Source organism: Narcine bancroftii, chromosome 2 (assembly GCF_036971445.1).
Source record: "Narcine bancroftii isolate sNarBan1 chromosome 2, sNarBan1.hap1, whole genome shotgun sequence".
In the NCBI taxonomy this organism is placed as follows: domain Eukaryota; kingdom Metazoa; phylum Chordata; class Chondrichthyes; order Torpediniformes; family Narcinidae; genus Narcine; species Narcine bancroftii.
The window spans coordinates 242042385-242055883 of record NC_091470.1 but is presented as its reverse complement, the minus strand read 5'-3'; the positions used below and the strand labels follow the sequence as shown (position 1 = coordinate 242055883).

At 36.8% G+C, this 13499-nt stretch overlaps 1 protein-coding gene across 13 annotated transcripts in view; it reads right to left on the bottom strand.

The window, feature by feature from the left end:
- Positions 1-13499, bottom strand: part of reck (reversion-inducing-cysteine-rich protein with kazal motifs) — a 198153-nt gene that overhangs the window by 28541 nt on the left and 156113 nt on the right. For all 13 annotated transcript variants that reach the window (XM_069920608.1, XM_069920610.1, XM_069920611.1 and 10 more), the window contains 3 exons: positions 10948-11084; positions 9520-9660; positions 2957-3145 (listed from right to left, as the gene is read on the bottom strand). In XM_069920608.1, coding sequence (XP_069776709.1) covers positions 2957-3145; positions 9520-9660; positions 10948-11084 — 467 coding nt within the window. The remainder of the gene's footprint in view (positions 1-2956; positions 3146-9519; positions 9661-10947; positions 11085-13499) is intronic.

Here is a 13499-nt window from a genome sequence, read left to right as displayed (position 1 = left end):
CAGATATATCAATATGCCATTGGCAAATAAATTGATTTTATGTTCTTCCTGGCCTGCTTTAAAACCCTTGATGTCTGGAACCTGGCGAATGGCTCGGCTAGTGGCTCTATGGCGAGAACAAACTGGGCTGGAGATAGTGGGCACCCTTGTCTACTTGATCTTGTCAGTGGGAAAGCTGGAGAAATTTGTCCACTGGTCACAACTTTAGCCTTGGGCACCCTTATCCAATTTATAAAAGTTGGCCCAACCCCAATTTTTCCAGCACTTTAAATAAAATAATCCCACTCCAATTTGTCAAATTCCTTTTCTTCATCCAGGACCAAAGCTAACCTCTTTCGTTTCTTGTTTGTGCCAGATGCATTATACTCAACAGTCTGCCAATGTCATCCGTGACCTGTCTTTTTTGCACAAAGCAGGGCTCTGGAAAGTATCTTATAATCTGTGTTTAACAGTGAAATGGGTCTATAAGAAGATGGCATTAGTGGATTTTTGTCTTTTTTTTAGTATTGTTGTAATGATTGCTGTCAAAAAATATTCCAGGAGGGTATAGGTCTCCATTACCTGGTCTACCACCTCCATATAAAGAGGCATCAATAAATCTTTAAATTCTTCATAAAACTCAGGTGGAAACCCATCCTCCCCTAGAGACTTGTTAGTCTGCAACAAATTCAATGCTTTCCCTATCTCTTCTTCCATGAAGAGAAGATCTAGACCTTCCTGATCTTCTGGGTCTAAATTTGGTAAACCCCTGTGAATTCTGATTTATATAAACCCTTATAGAATTCCCTGAAGGTCTCATTAATCTCTTTTGGTTTATGGGTGATCCTGCCATTCCCAGTTAGTATCACATTGATCATCCTTTTGGCCTGTTCTGTCCTCAACTGCCAAGAGAGGACTTTCTGGGCTCTTTCTCTCAATTCCTAGTTTTTTGCTTTGACCTAATTATGGCCTTTTCCATACTATTGGAGCATATTGTATTTCAGTTTTTTATTTGTTAGAACCCTGTAGTGGTCCTCCGAACCCAATTTTTGAAAATCCTTTTCTAGATGAGTATTCTCCTGTTCTAATTCGTCCACCTCCCTCATTTTTTTTTACTGTATCTAATTATTTGACCTCTCAAATATGCATAGGAGGAATTTATCTGGAGTAGAGGTACAGTTTGCCTCACAGAATATTTCTATCTATGCTCTTATAAAATTCCTAAACTCTGGCTTCTTTAACAGCAGCGTAGTAAGATGCCATCTGTATGCCGTATCCTGCTTCTCTGGCATTTCCATTGTTAGTGTCATGGGTGAATGACCTGTGAGAAGTCTCGTTGTGTACTCAGTCTACATGATCCTACCCTTACATGGGTTGAAGCCAAGAAAAAAATCTATTCCAGAGTAGGATTCATGTCACTTTGAGAAGGAATAATCCCTCTCCCTCGGATGCTCCTGCCTCCACACATCTATCAAGTTCAGCTCCTTCATACCATCAGTGGTAGCCCTCGCCGCCTTTGTTTTGGTTATTTTCTTTGTTGACTTATCTAAGGCAGGATCCAGACAATTAAAATCTCCCCAATCAAAATGTTCTCCTTTCCTTCTGCAAATCCCAGGAAAATGTCTTGTATGAACTATTCGTCATCAAAGTTGGGGGCATACAGGTTTACTAAAGTCCAGGATTCTGAATATATCTGGCAGTGCACATTACAAATCTATCTGTGATCATATTCTGCACTCTCACTGGAACATTCTTCCCTATCAGAATTTCCACCCCCCTTGCCTTTGAGCTGAATGAGGAAGCTACTACCTGGCCCATCCATCCCCCTTTTAGTTTTTGAAGTTACCACTCCATTAAATGCGTTTCTTGGAGAAAGACCAGATCTGGTCTTTTTTTTTTCGAAAATGTGTGCCAAGATTCTCTTTCTCTTCACTATCCTGTTCAAGCCATTAACATTAAAACTAACGTTCTTTATTCTTTTAGCCATTGCCCCAGTCTCTCAGGCTTGTTGTGTTTCCCCCATATCTCCACCGCCCCATGTCTATCGTTTGCCCAACCTTTTCTCTTCAGCCGTCTGCTCCAGCCTGCCAGGCCCGTGACAAACCCTGGGAAGATAAAACAAAAACAAGGACCACGAACACAAAAAGGACAGATAAGAAAATAAATCAACAAAAAAATTACTACAACAAAACCCGACCTCTTACAATACTCGCCATTAAGACTACTTACCACCTCCATGCATTCCCCCTTTTCATCTTTTCACAGATCTCCCCTTCTCTCCCCACTGGTGACTGAATCCCCCATGTCTTCACCATTCCCCTCTAAATTAAAGGTTGTGACTTTCGCACCCATCTACCTCTCCACCCACCTTCCCCGTCTCCAGGACCATTTTCCTCATTACATTTCTTGCCCTTTCCACTTATTTACATTCTTTACTGTATGATTTCATGAGCATTATTCCAGTTGTTGATTATTACACATTGCTAGTTCTTTGACAAACTTTTGAGCTTCTTTTGGGTCTGAGAAAAATTTCCTCTCTCTTCTCGGCATTACTATTTTCAAGTTTGCCAGGTGTCTGATTACACAGTGATACCCTTTTTGCTTTGTCGCCCTTTTCATTGGTTCCAATTCCTTCCTTTGATGCAGGAGGGTCCCACTGATATCAGGTGAAAAAAACACTTTATTGCCCTCCAGCTCGAAAGTCCCTCCCCCTTGCTTTTGCCCCAGTAACCACAGCTCTTAAAATTTTTTCTCGGTCCTGGTGGCACAGTAGCTCCACCAGCACCAAGCATGGCCTTTGTCCAGGGCCCAGGTGCATAAAGAAGGACCAATGGACCATCTTGATCTCTACCAATTCCCCCAAAGTCTCTGGAACCCATTGTTAATCTCAGAGGGGCTATTATGACATTTCAAAATTACAAGGCTTAGGTTTAATATATATTTATAAATAATTCACACACTTTTTAAACAAACATACTTTTCCTCTGGCCTCCAACGATGCACGTCTTTTGCACATCAATGCAGGGCATCTCCAAACAATTCTCCAGCCGCCCACTTGGGCCACACGTGCACACTCTATAACAACCCATTTCTCCGCTGGTTACAGGCAGCTGAATCAGGGTGCCTTGGCGAACAAGGAAATCTGAAGCTTCTCCCAGCTTGCAGCCTTTGTTAAGAAAGAAAAGCACCATTTTTAATGTACAATAATAGCGCACATGAAATAAATTTAAAATTTCAAATGAAAGCTTGTTTAAATTTATCTTTGAAATGATAGTGAATGCAGTGGTAGTTAAACTATATTGTAATAACATCCCTTTTATCCCTCTTTTACCCACTTACAGCTGGCAGACAATCTGTGATGATCAAGTCTGATGACCTTGTGTACATCCTCATTCAATGCTCTAGCTTTCATCAGCCCAATTGATGCTCTCAACTACAACATAATACTAATCAGTGTAAGCAACTATTGTAGAAGGCAGGTTGTATTAAAGAAACCTGGAACAAAAGGAAAGAGGTAAAGTTTGAGAGACAGAAATAGAGGAAGTAGAGGAAGCAAGAAAAAGTAGGGAAGTGAACAGGGAGAACATGGAAACAGCATACAAGAAAATAAATGATTAATGACTGCCTCTGTATTAACTCAAGTGCCATGTGTCCACACAAATTAGGTGACAAACTTCTGCTTCTTACCAATTTCTCAAATGTGCATTTCATTCACGCACAGAATGTCAACCAAATTAGTAAGGCCTACATTTAATTGCCTTCTATAATATAGTGAATCTTCTTCAACTGCTGCAGCCAGATTCTAATGCAACTGGAGTGATTTTCTAAACCATTCCAGAGGGCAGTTGAACCAACCAGATTGCTCCAAACCTGTAGTCGTACAAAAACCCAGTGGGTTTTTTTTTCTGAATCTGGTGACTTCCATTAAAGGTTAAATTTCACTTCTGGTTTTAGATACATGGGTTGAAGCCAAGAAAAATATCTGTTCTAGAATTTATGCCCAGCAATCATTAGTCCCTGTTTCTGGATTGCACGACTAATCATGGACCCATTATGCTGTCAAGACCATGCTCAACATTCTGTCTTGTACAATGAATTCTAGCTACCCAATTTAAATGAAAACATTTAAAATAAATGAAATACTTAGCAAACATCGTGGCCTTTATCTGGTGACCAATAGAGAAGAGCTGTGGTTCAGTGACATTGAAAAGACAAAAAAAAATTGTTGCCAGTCTTCAGATAAACCACAAGTTTTGAAGACCAATCAATGTTTACTCCCGTACTATCACAGAGTATGGCTTTTGTTTATTTATGGTAATAATATTTGAAATGCCACCTTTCTGAGCTGAGATTCAGAAGCATCATTCATTCTTTACAAATTATCTTTATTATAATTTTGTCACAAATTGCTACTTATTCGAAACAACATTATATCCTTGAGTAGCATATCCAATAACTTTACAGCCAATAAAATGCATCTCAAAACTGACAACTATATCAACAGTTAAATCAAATGAAATGATGGCAGTTGGCTTGATTCTTGAGCTAATTCAATTTTTCATTTCAACTCCAGGCACACAATGAGAAACATCATATGCTAACATATGGAATGTGTAATAATTATAACTAGAGTTGGGGGGATGTGCCACGTGATGACGTGGGGTTAGACTGATAATCCCTGCTCGCCTCGAAAAAGTTGAGAAAAAGTGACAAAGGTTATAAAAGTTACAGAAAATATATGAAAGAATTATCTGAAGACACATAGAAGATATCAACAATGCCACCAAAGAAGGATAAAGGACTTACTACTTTGCAAGAAAAGGAAGAGAGGCCTACCTTAAGAAAGGATCCTGGAGCTGTAGAATCCAAAGGAGAGAGGCCAAAAGCCGGGGAGACCTTGGACACTGCTGCACAGGGTTTCCCCCGACAATGGCTGCCGACATCGGGTGAAGAAGTGACTCTATGCATGCACGAGGAGCAAAAAAAAACGGAGGAAATTTTAAAAAAGATTCCAAACACCCACAGCTCCAGTGATCAAGAAGAAGACCTGGAAAAGCAAAGGAAAGAGAAAGAACGACCTACAGTCAAGAAAAAAAAGCAGGAAAAGGTGCAGAAGCTTCTTTATCTTCTGGTGAAGTAAAGCAAATGTTAGACTTTTTTTTGACAATCCATGGAAGTGTTAACTGATGAAGTAAGAAAGAATGGTGATAAAATTAAAAGATTAATACAACAGGTGGACACTAGATTTGAAATAGTGGATGGAAAAATTAAAGGGAATGAATTTAAGATTCAAAATCTAAAAGATCAAATGAAGAAAGCACAAGCAGAAGCTGCTGCCAAGAACAATCAGATAATGCAAAAAGTTGACATTTTGGAACATTTCAGTAGACAGAATAACATCAAGATTGTTGGACTTGAAAAAATTTCTACAATGGTGAATACCAGAATCTTTGGGTCAGGCTGCATTTCAAGGGGATTTGGAGATAGAATAAGCCCATAGGGCATTGAGACCTAAACCTCAGCCTGACCAAAGGTCCCATCAGATTCCTTCGATATGAAGTAAGAGAGAAGATACTAAACAAGCTAAAGAAAGAATGGAAGTAAGATTTTTAAAAATCCAGATATAAGTTTTGATTTATTTTTTTGAAAAAGAGAAAGGAGTTTAATCTGGTTAAAGATGTACTGTGGAAAAAAAGGCTCTGCCTTTGTTTTGAGATATCCAGCTGCTCTGAAAGTATTCGTCCTGGGTGGGAGAGGAGGAATAGATTTTCTGCTAAGCCTAATGTAGCAAAAGTATATGACAATTCATTGCCTGCTAAAGATCAGCAGATGGTTGTAGACACTTGAATTTATTATATAACTGAGAGGTTTTGCTGTAACTGAAAATACATTATGTTTTGAGAGGGTTAAAAAGGGGAGGAAGGTTTAACCTATACTATGCGTGGCCTGATATACTGGATATGATTAATGGATTAAAAGATATATTGATAAGTTTATAGTAAGGGATGGTATGGTGTTTTGAGTGAGTTGTGGGGAACATGATGTCGACCACTACCCTATCATGGGCACTAATTCGATTAGTTTTGCATCCCGTATAGATCAGGGTGATAGAGAAGCTTTAACATCATGCACCTCTGGGGGTTTTCCTTACCTTTCTTCTTTACCTTTTTTGGTTTTTAGCCTGGACTGTTTATAGATGCAAGATATCATATGGAGAGGGTTGGGTTGGATGGGGAGATGGAGGGGGACGCTGGATGGACATAGGTTTTAATTTGGATGTCTAATAGCAGGGAAATTGTCATTTATTAGTATTAATATTAATGGAATTCAGAATCCAATAAAGAGAAAAAGGTTATTGAATTATATGGAAAAAAAAACTAAAGTAGATGTGGCTTTTATACAGGAAACTTACTGAACAGAAATAGAGCATACAAAATTAAAGAGAGACTGCGTAGGAGGAGTATTCTCTTCTTCATTTAATTCTAAAGCTAGAGGAGTTGTGATATTAATAAATAAGTTTACCAATTGAAATATTGAATGTAATGACTGATAAAGTGGGGAAATATGTGATGATAAATTGCAAAATATATTCTGAATGCTTGACTTTGATGAATGTATATGCACCGAATGTGGATGATGGAAAATTTATACAAGATGTCTTTATGCAGTTAGCTAATGCAAAAGGGAAAATAATTATGCGAGGAGATTTTAATTCTACTTTTGATTCCAAGTTGGATAGATCAGGAGGAATCATAATTAAAAATAAGGTGACAGAGAATATAAAAAATTTAATGAATGAAATGAAACTTGTGGATAGTTGGAGGAAGATGCATCCTGATACTAGGGGTTATTCATTTTACTCTTATAGGCATATTCCGGTATAGATTAATCACCTCTCAACTTCAGTCAAGAGTCCATAGTATTGAATATCAAAAGAGGTTATTGTCTGACCATTCATCTTTAGCTATGTCAGTTCTATTGGAGGAGAAGCAAAATATAGGTTATAGATGGAGGTTTAATACAGCATTGCTAAAAAGGAAAGATTTCTGTGATTTTATAAGGCGACAGATAAAAAATTTTATGGACCTGAATGAACATTCTGTAACTAATAACTAAGTGGTATGGGATTGTTTGAAGGCTTATCTAAGGGAACAAATAATAAGTTATATGGTTAAGATTTAAAAAGAATATACGTTTGAAGTTAATTCTTTGGAAAAGGAAATAATAAAGATGAAAAAATAATTACAAAATCGAGGGAATGATGAACAAAGGAAAATGTTGAATTTGAAGAAAATGAAGCTTAATACAATGCAAACGTATGGAATAGAGAGGGGTACAAGACGAACCCAACAAAAATATTATGAATTGGGAGATAGAGGACATAAAGTTTTGGCATGGCAATTGAAGATTGAACAAGTATCGAGAAAAATTGTAGATGTAAAAGAAGATTCAGGTCATCTTACTAATAAAACAAAGGTATTAGTGATGTGTTTATGAAAATTTATAAGAAATTATACAAATCAGAATCTTTGAAAAATGGGGATAAAATAGATGAATATTTGTCCAAAATTACTTTACTGCAGTTAAGCATAGAAGAGAAGACAGAATGAACAAGTCCATTTACAGTTAGAGAATTATATGATCTATTTAAGTCCTTACCAAATAATAAAGCTCTATTAATTCTGATATTTATGGGATTGTTAGATCCAGTAGGACTCATCTGAATTGTTTAAAACTGCGTTAATAAAAAGGAAGGACCCTTTGTTTCCATCTTCTTATAGACCAATTTCATTATTGAATACTGAATATAAAATTTTGTCCAAATTAATAGCTAATAGATTAGCTAAATGTTTACCTAAATTGATTAATATTGACCAAAAGGGTTTTATTAAAAATAGAAGATCGGCAGATAATATTGTTAGATTTTTAAGTCTAATAGATATGGCTCAGAAAAGAAAAATAATCTCAGAGGCCTTAGCTTTAGATGCAGAAAAGGCATTTGATAGATTAGAATGGGACTATTTATTTAAAGTACTGAAAGTTTTTGGAATTCCAACAAGTTTTATAAATTGGATAAGAGCATTATATAATTCTCCAAAGGCTAAAGTGATTACAAATAGACAAATATCAAAATCTCTTTTTAGTAATTTGAATTGTTTTCTTCAATGTTTTAGGTGTAATAAAGAAGTCGGATCTTTTTTGCATGCAGTCTGGCAATGTGAAAAGGTAGTTAAGTTTAGGAAGGAGATAAGTATTTTATTGGGACAAGTTTTGAAGATGCAAATTTTGAAGGATTCCAGAGTATTTTCTTTGGGAGATATTTCAAAATTGAAGTTAGATATTTATCAAAAGAAGTTTTTAAGTGTAGCAATAGCAAAGAAATCTATATTCATAACATGGAAATCTGGTGAAATTGTGGGGTTGAATAGATGGCAAATGGAACTATTAATTTGTATACCATTAGAGAGAATAGTGTATAATTTACAAAATTGACCAGAAAAATTTGAGAAGATTTGGAAAGCCTACATGGATTTTATTGCTACAACTTTACCTGCAGTGTCCACCATACCCCCTTCCAACCTGCCCTAATTAGTTATGGTTTGACTGTTATGTAAATTGCATTTAATTGATTATAAGATATAGGTTTATTAGACAGGCTTTTCCTTTTCTTTCTTTCCTACTTTTTTGGGGAGGGGGAGAGAAAATATATAAAAATTGTATCATTTTTATGTCATAATTTTATCTTTTTCATGTTATGAATACTGTGTGTGTGTGTGTGTGTGTGTGTGTGTGTGTGTGTGTGTGTGTATGTTTTAACGCAAATGGAAAATAAAATTGTCAAAAAAAAGTTTTCACAAACTTCCACATACAAATTTTTAATGTTCTTTGGTCATCTATCAGCCTTGAGAAATAATTGGTTCTGAATTTGCTTAAAATTGGCAATTACATACTTTAGAACAAAAGATCTACAAATCCTGATAAAAGTTCTTAACCCCCCAAAAAAATCAACAACCATTCTTCCTTCTCAATATCTGGTTTAAATTTACATTCATGTCATGTCTTATAATGACTTGGATTGAAGCATTTGGGCTCCATTCTTCATATTACCGTAACAGATTGGGTCAATGTAACATTTTGCAAACTTCAATCACCTAAAATAATATTTATAAATCATTCAACTTATTTTTTGTCCTCATTCATCATTTATAAGTTAAGCATGGGTTTAATAACCACAGTTATTTGTGTACTAAATAGCACTGAACATATCAATTTCCTCAGGGTCTTCCTGAAAGCTGAACAAGCAGGCTTTGGGAAGATCACAAGTTTCAGTATGAGCAAATAGTACGTATCAATGCTTTTAAAGACCGCCACAAGAGTGTGGATTGGGAAGTCATGAAGGAGATTTGCAAGGGCACATTTTAACAATAAAGTCCACTTCCAGTGCAATAGCAACGGCATTCAGCTTTCAGAGTAATTCTTCAAAAGTGTAACCCAAACCCAAGAAAGGAACATTTTACAATTGTAATTGCTCATTTTCACCTGGGACACACAAATAGGGAAGGCATTCTTGTCCAGCTTGGCATCCCTTTCGATTTACTTCACAAACGTAATTGTTAGGACAGGCATTTGGATTACATGGATGTATCACCTCTGCAACATAACCATGAAATGGACTGGGAGCTGTCAAAAATACACAATGGAGAATATCTGAGAAATACATTGAGAGTTCCTTCATTCATACAACCCACCTGACACATTAATATATCACATCTTGGAAGCATCCAGTAAGTTTACACACAAGCACAAAATCAGTCATACCAATTAAAATTGCATATCTTTATCCAGTCTGCTTTTGTTTGTAAAGAATAAACCAAGTCATGATAGCATACAGTTCTATAACTAAAACAGTATTTTAAAATCAATTATATTTTTCACAATACATTGTTCTAATACTGAAATCAAGATGTCACCTTACACTGTAACACTAACAAGTACAATATGTCATCACTGATTATAACTTGTCAAGCAACATTAACAACTCAAGAGGACTTTGCAATCAGCAGCTAATTGAACTTGAAGTGAACTACCTATGGATTCTGCCTGACCTGCTATGTTCTTTTAGCATTTTTTGTTTCTATATCTGTATCTTTAGCCATTTTCTTTTCCAACAATTCATTTGTATTTTCATCTCTTTAGAATATACCTCTGATGAAATTTGTACTCATCTGTCTGAATTCATGGGCCATGAGTATTTCACCATTAAACATCATCTAGAAATCGAAGTGGTTATTGTCAGTTCCATTAACATTAAATATCTCATGGCTGTGTTCAAACAGCATCAAAACCAGTGAATGGCCTTGTCAATATTCATCCTTCAAACACTCCCACCAAAAGTTAACTAGCTACTTACCTCATTTACTGTTTGTACAATCACACCACAGTCATAGGTAACAGAAGAGAATATGGGTCATACCCAGAATGCACACTGAGGCCAACAACAATTGATGATGAAGAATTATGAACTCAGTGAACCACACCCTTTGGTCTGACAATGCAAAGGGCTCCCTACAGTGTCGCATGGCATGGGGCATGCTAAAGCTCAGTGCAACCTGTGGGGAAACACCAGAAATTATAGGACCCTTCCAACAGTGCACACGAAGGGGCTACAACCAATGGAAAAACCTATTATGGAATGAATGTGAAAAAAAAATAGAGAATAGGCTGATGTAATGGAATAACGTCTTGTGCTATGAAGGATGATGTAATTATCTTGAATTCTGTAAAAAGTACACGTTTGGAGAATAACTGCAGTTCAAAAAGTAATTTGTTATTTGTGGTTCTTTGAAACATTCCAAGAATATCACAAAGTTCTTACAGTAAATCCAAGTTACTTCTTTGCCTTCTAGCATTAGCTTTCTAAAAAACTGAGAATGAAACAACCATTCAATTATTGTCCAGCAAACATACCGAGGTAATTTTTGAGTGGGATGCAATTCTTGTGGTCATTGTTTGGAGATAATTGATTGCAGATGGTTTCAGCAGTTTGTCCAGCTGGAAATTTACTGTGATCTCCACAATTTGTAAGAATTTCTACGCAGTCTGACCTATAATTGGAGCACAGATTTTGTGAAATATACTGCCACAAACTATCAGAACACATGGCTTGATATAATAATATTCCTGGATCAGAGAAAACAAGAGTCTGAAGGCTTCACCAGACCAATTATCAACTTAAAAGATAGTGTGCAATTCTAGCTGCAGCCCTGACAAGGTAATAGTTACTGCATTTCCTCTCATTAATCCTCGGTGCACATTAATCCATCAGCGGATGTGAGATGATCTGTATCCATAGCAGCAATGTGAAAATTTACAATGAGAATGCAAAGATAGCACAGTACTCAAACCCCATTCTCAGATTTGAATACAAAAATCTAGGCTGGTACAGAATGAATTAATATTAACCAGTTAGTTGAAACATTAAACTAGGATCCATGACTGGACCAATTATTTAACTGTATCATCTGAGGGATAGGATGTTCCATTGGACAGCATTCTTACTTCAAAAGCTTAGTTGAGAGAGGAGTCACGTGATGGAGTAGTGGCCGGACGGTGAACTCCAGCCCTCTCCAGAAAAGTCGGGAAAAACAAAGAAAAACACAAAGGCACAGAAATAAAAGTTACAGAAAAGTGAGTATAAAGGTGGAAAGAAGATGGCGACAAAAAAAGAAAAATCGAAAGCAACGGTAAGAAGAGAGGAAGAGAAGACAAAGGAGGAAAAAGGTGAAGGCCTTACCTGTCCAAAGAGGCCCGCTGCGGAGAGAGAAACCCGCTCCCTCAGGTCGGTAAATAATGGACTACAAAAATGGCTCGCAGAGCCGAGTAAAAGTGCGCGATGCGAATGAAAAAAAACACACCGACGGGAGGGGGGACCAGCTGGGGAGTCGATCTCCACAGCCGGCAACGACAGCTGCAGAACACCTGCAGCAAGAAGAGACCACAGAAGACAATAGAAACAAGAAAGAAGAGGAGGAAAGGGCACCAAAGAAACAACAGATGGCCAACCCAGAGGAAGAAGAAGAGGAAGAGGAAGAGTACAGAGAAATAGAAGAAGAAAAGAAAGGCAAGGTAAAGGATATACTTGCTCTTATTAAAGGATACATGGAGTCATTTAAAGAATGGCAAACACAGGAATTTAAGGATTTAAGAAAAAGAATAAACAACACAGAAGAGAAAATAAATAAAATGGAGATGACCTTAACAGAAATGGGAAAGAAAATGGACAAGACGGAAGAGCGGGCAGTAGCAGCAGAAATGGAGGTAGAAGACTTAAAAAAGAAATTGGAGAAATCTAATAAAAAAACTAAAGAGACACAAGAACTACTAGCTCAAAAAATAGATACAATGGAAAACCATATCAGAAGAAATAACATAAAGATAGTGGGCCTTAAGGAAGATGAAGAAGGCAAGAATATGAGGGAGTTTATAAAAGAGTGGATCCCTAAGACCCTAGGATGTCCAGAACTACAGCATGAAATGGAAATAGAAAGGGCACATAGAGTATTGGCCTCTAAACCACAACCACAACAAAAACCAAGATCTATTGTAGTAAAATTCCTAAGATATACTACAAGAGAAAAGGTACTGGAGAAGACAATGGAAAAAGTAAGAGAGGGCAACAAACCACTGGAGTATAAAGGGCAAAAAATCTTCATTTATCCAGATATAAGTTTTGAACTCCTAAAGAAGAGAAAAGAGTTCAATACAGCAAAGGCGATTTTATGGAAGAAAGGGTATAAATTTATACTAAAGCATCCAGCGGTATTGAAATTATTTATTCCAGGACAACAAAACAGACTATTCTCGGATCCAGAAGAAGCACGAAAATTTGCAGAACAATTACAAAAATAGACTGAGGGAGGAAGACGGGTAATGAGAGTTAAAATGATCACGATTGATATGTATGTGGGTAAAGACAAAAATAGACTGAGGGATGAAGACGGGTAATGAGAGTAAAAATGATCACGATTGATATGTATGCGGGTAAAGACAAAAATAGACTGAGGGATGAAGACGGGTAATGAGAGTAAAAATGATCACGATTGATATGTATGCAGGTAAAGAGGTATAAGAGTGAATAGAGACAATGAGCATACATAAATGTATCTGTACTTAGAGGAAAATATAGATAGTATAGACAAGAATTAATAAGGGAAGGTAATGGAATAGAGAGAATAAGGAGGGAATTAAAAGAGTGTCCTTTGTGACATATGAAAAGTGAAATCTTTTCTGGGGGAGGCGGGGTGGGGGGAAATAGCGGTCACTGCAAAATCAGTTGACGCTTGTGAGTGGATTCGCAAATCCAAATGGAGAGGGGAGATGTGGTTGTCCGACAAGGGATAAAGGACAAATCAGGAGGTGAAGGGGAGATTGGGGATAAATAAGATAGAAATAGGAGAATAAGGAAAATGTTGGATGTTGTAGGAATGTTGTCTTATAAAGAGTTGAAAATAAGAAAACAG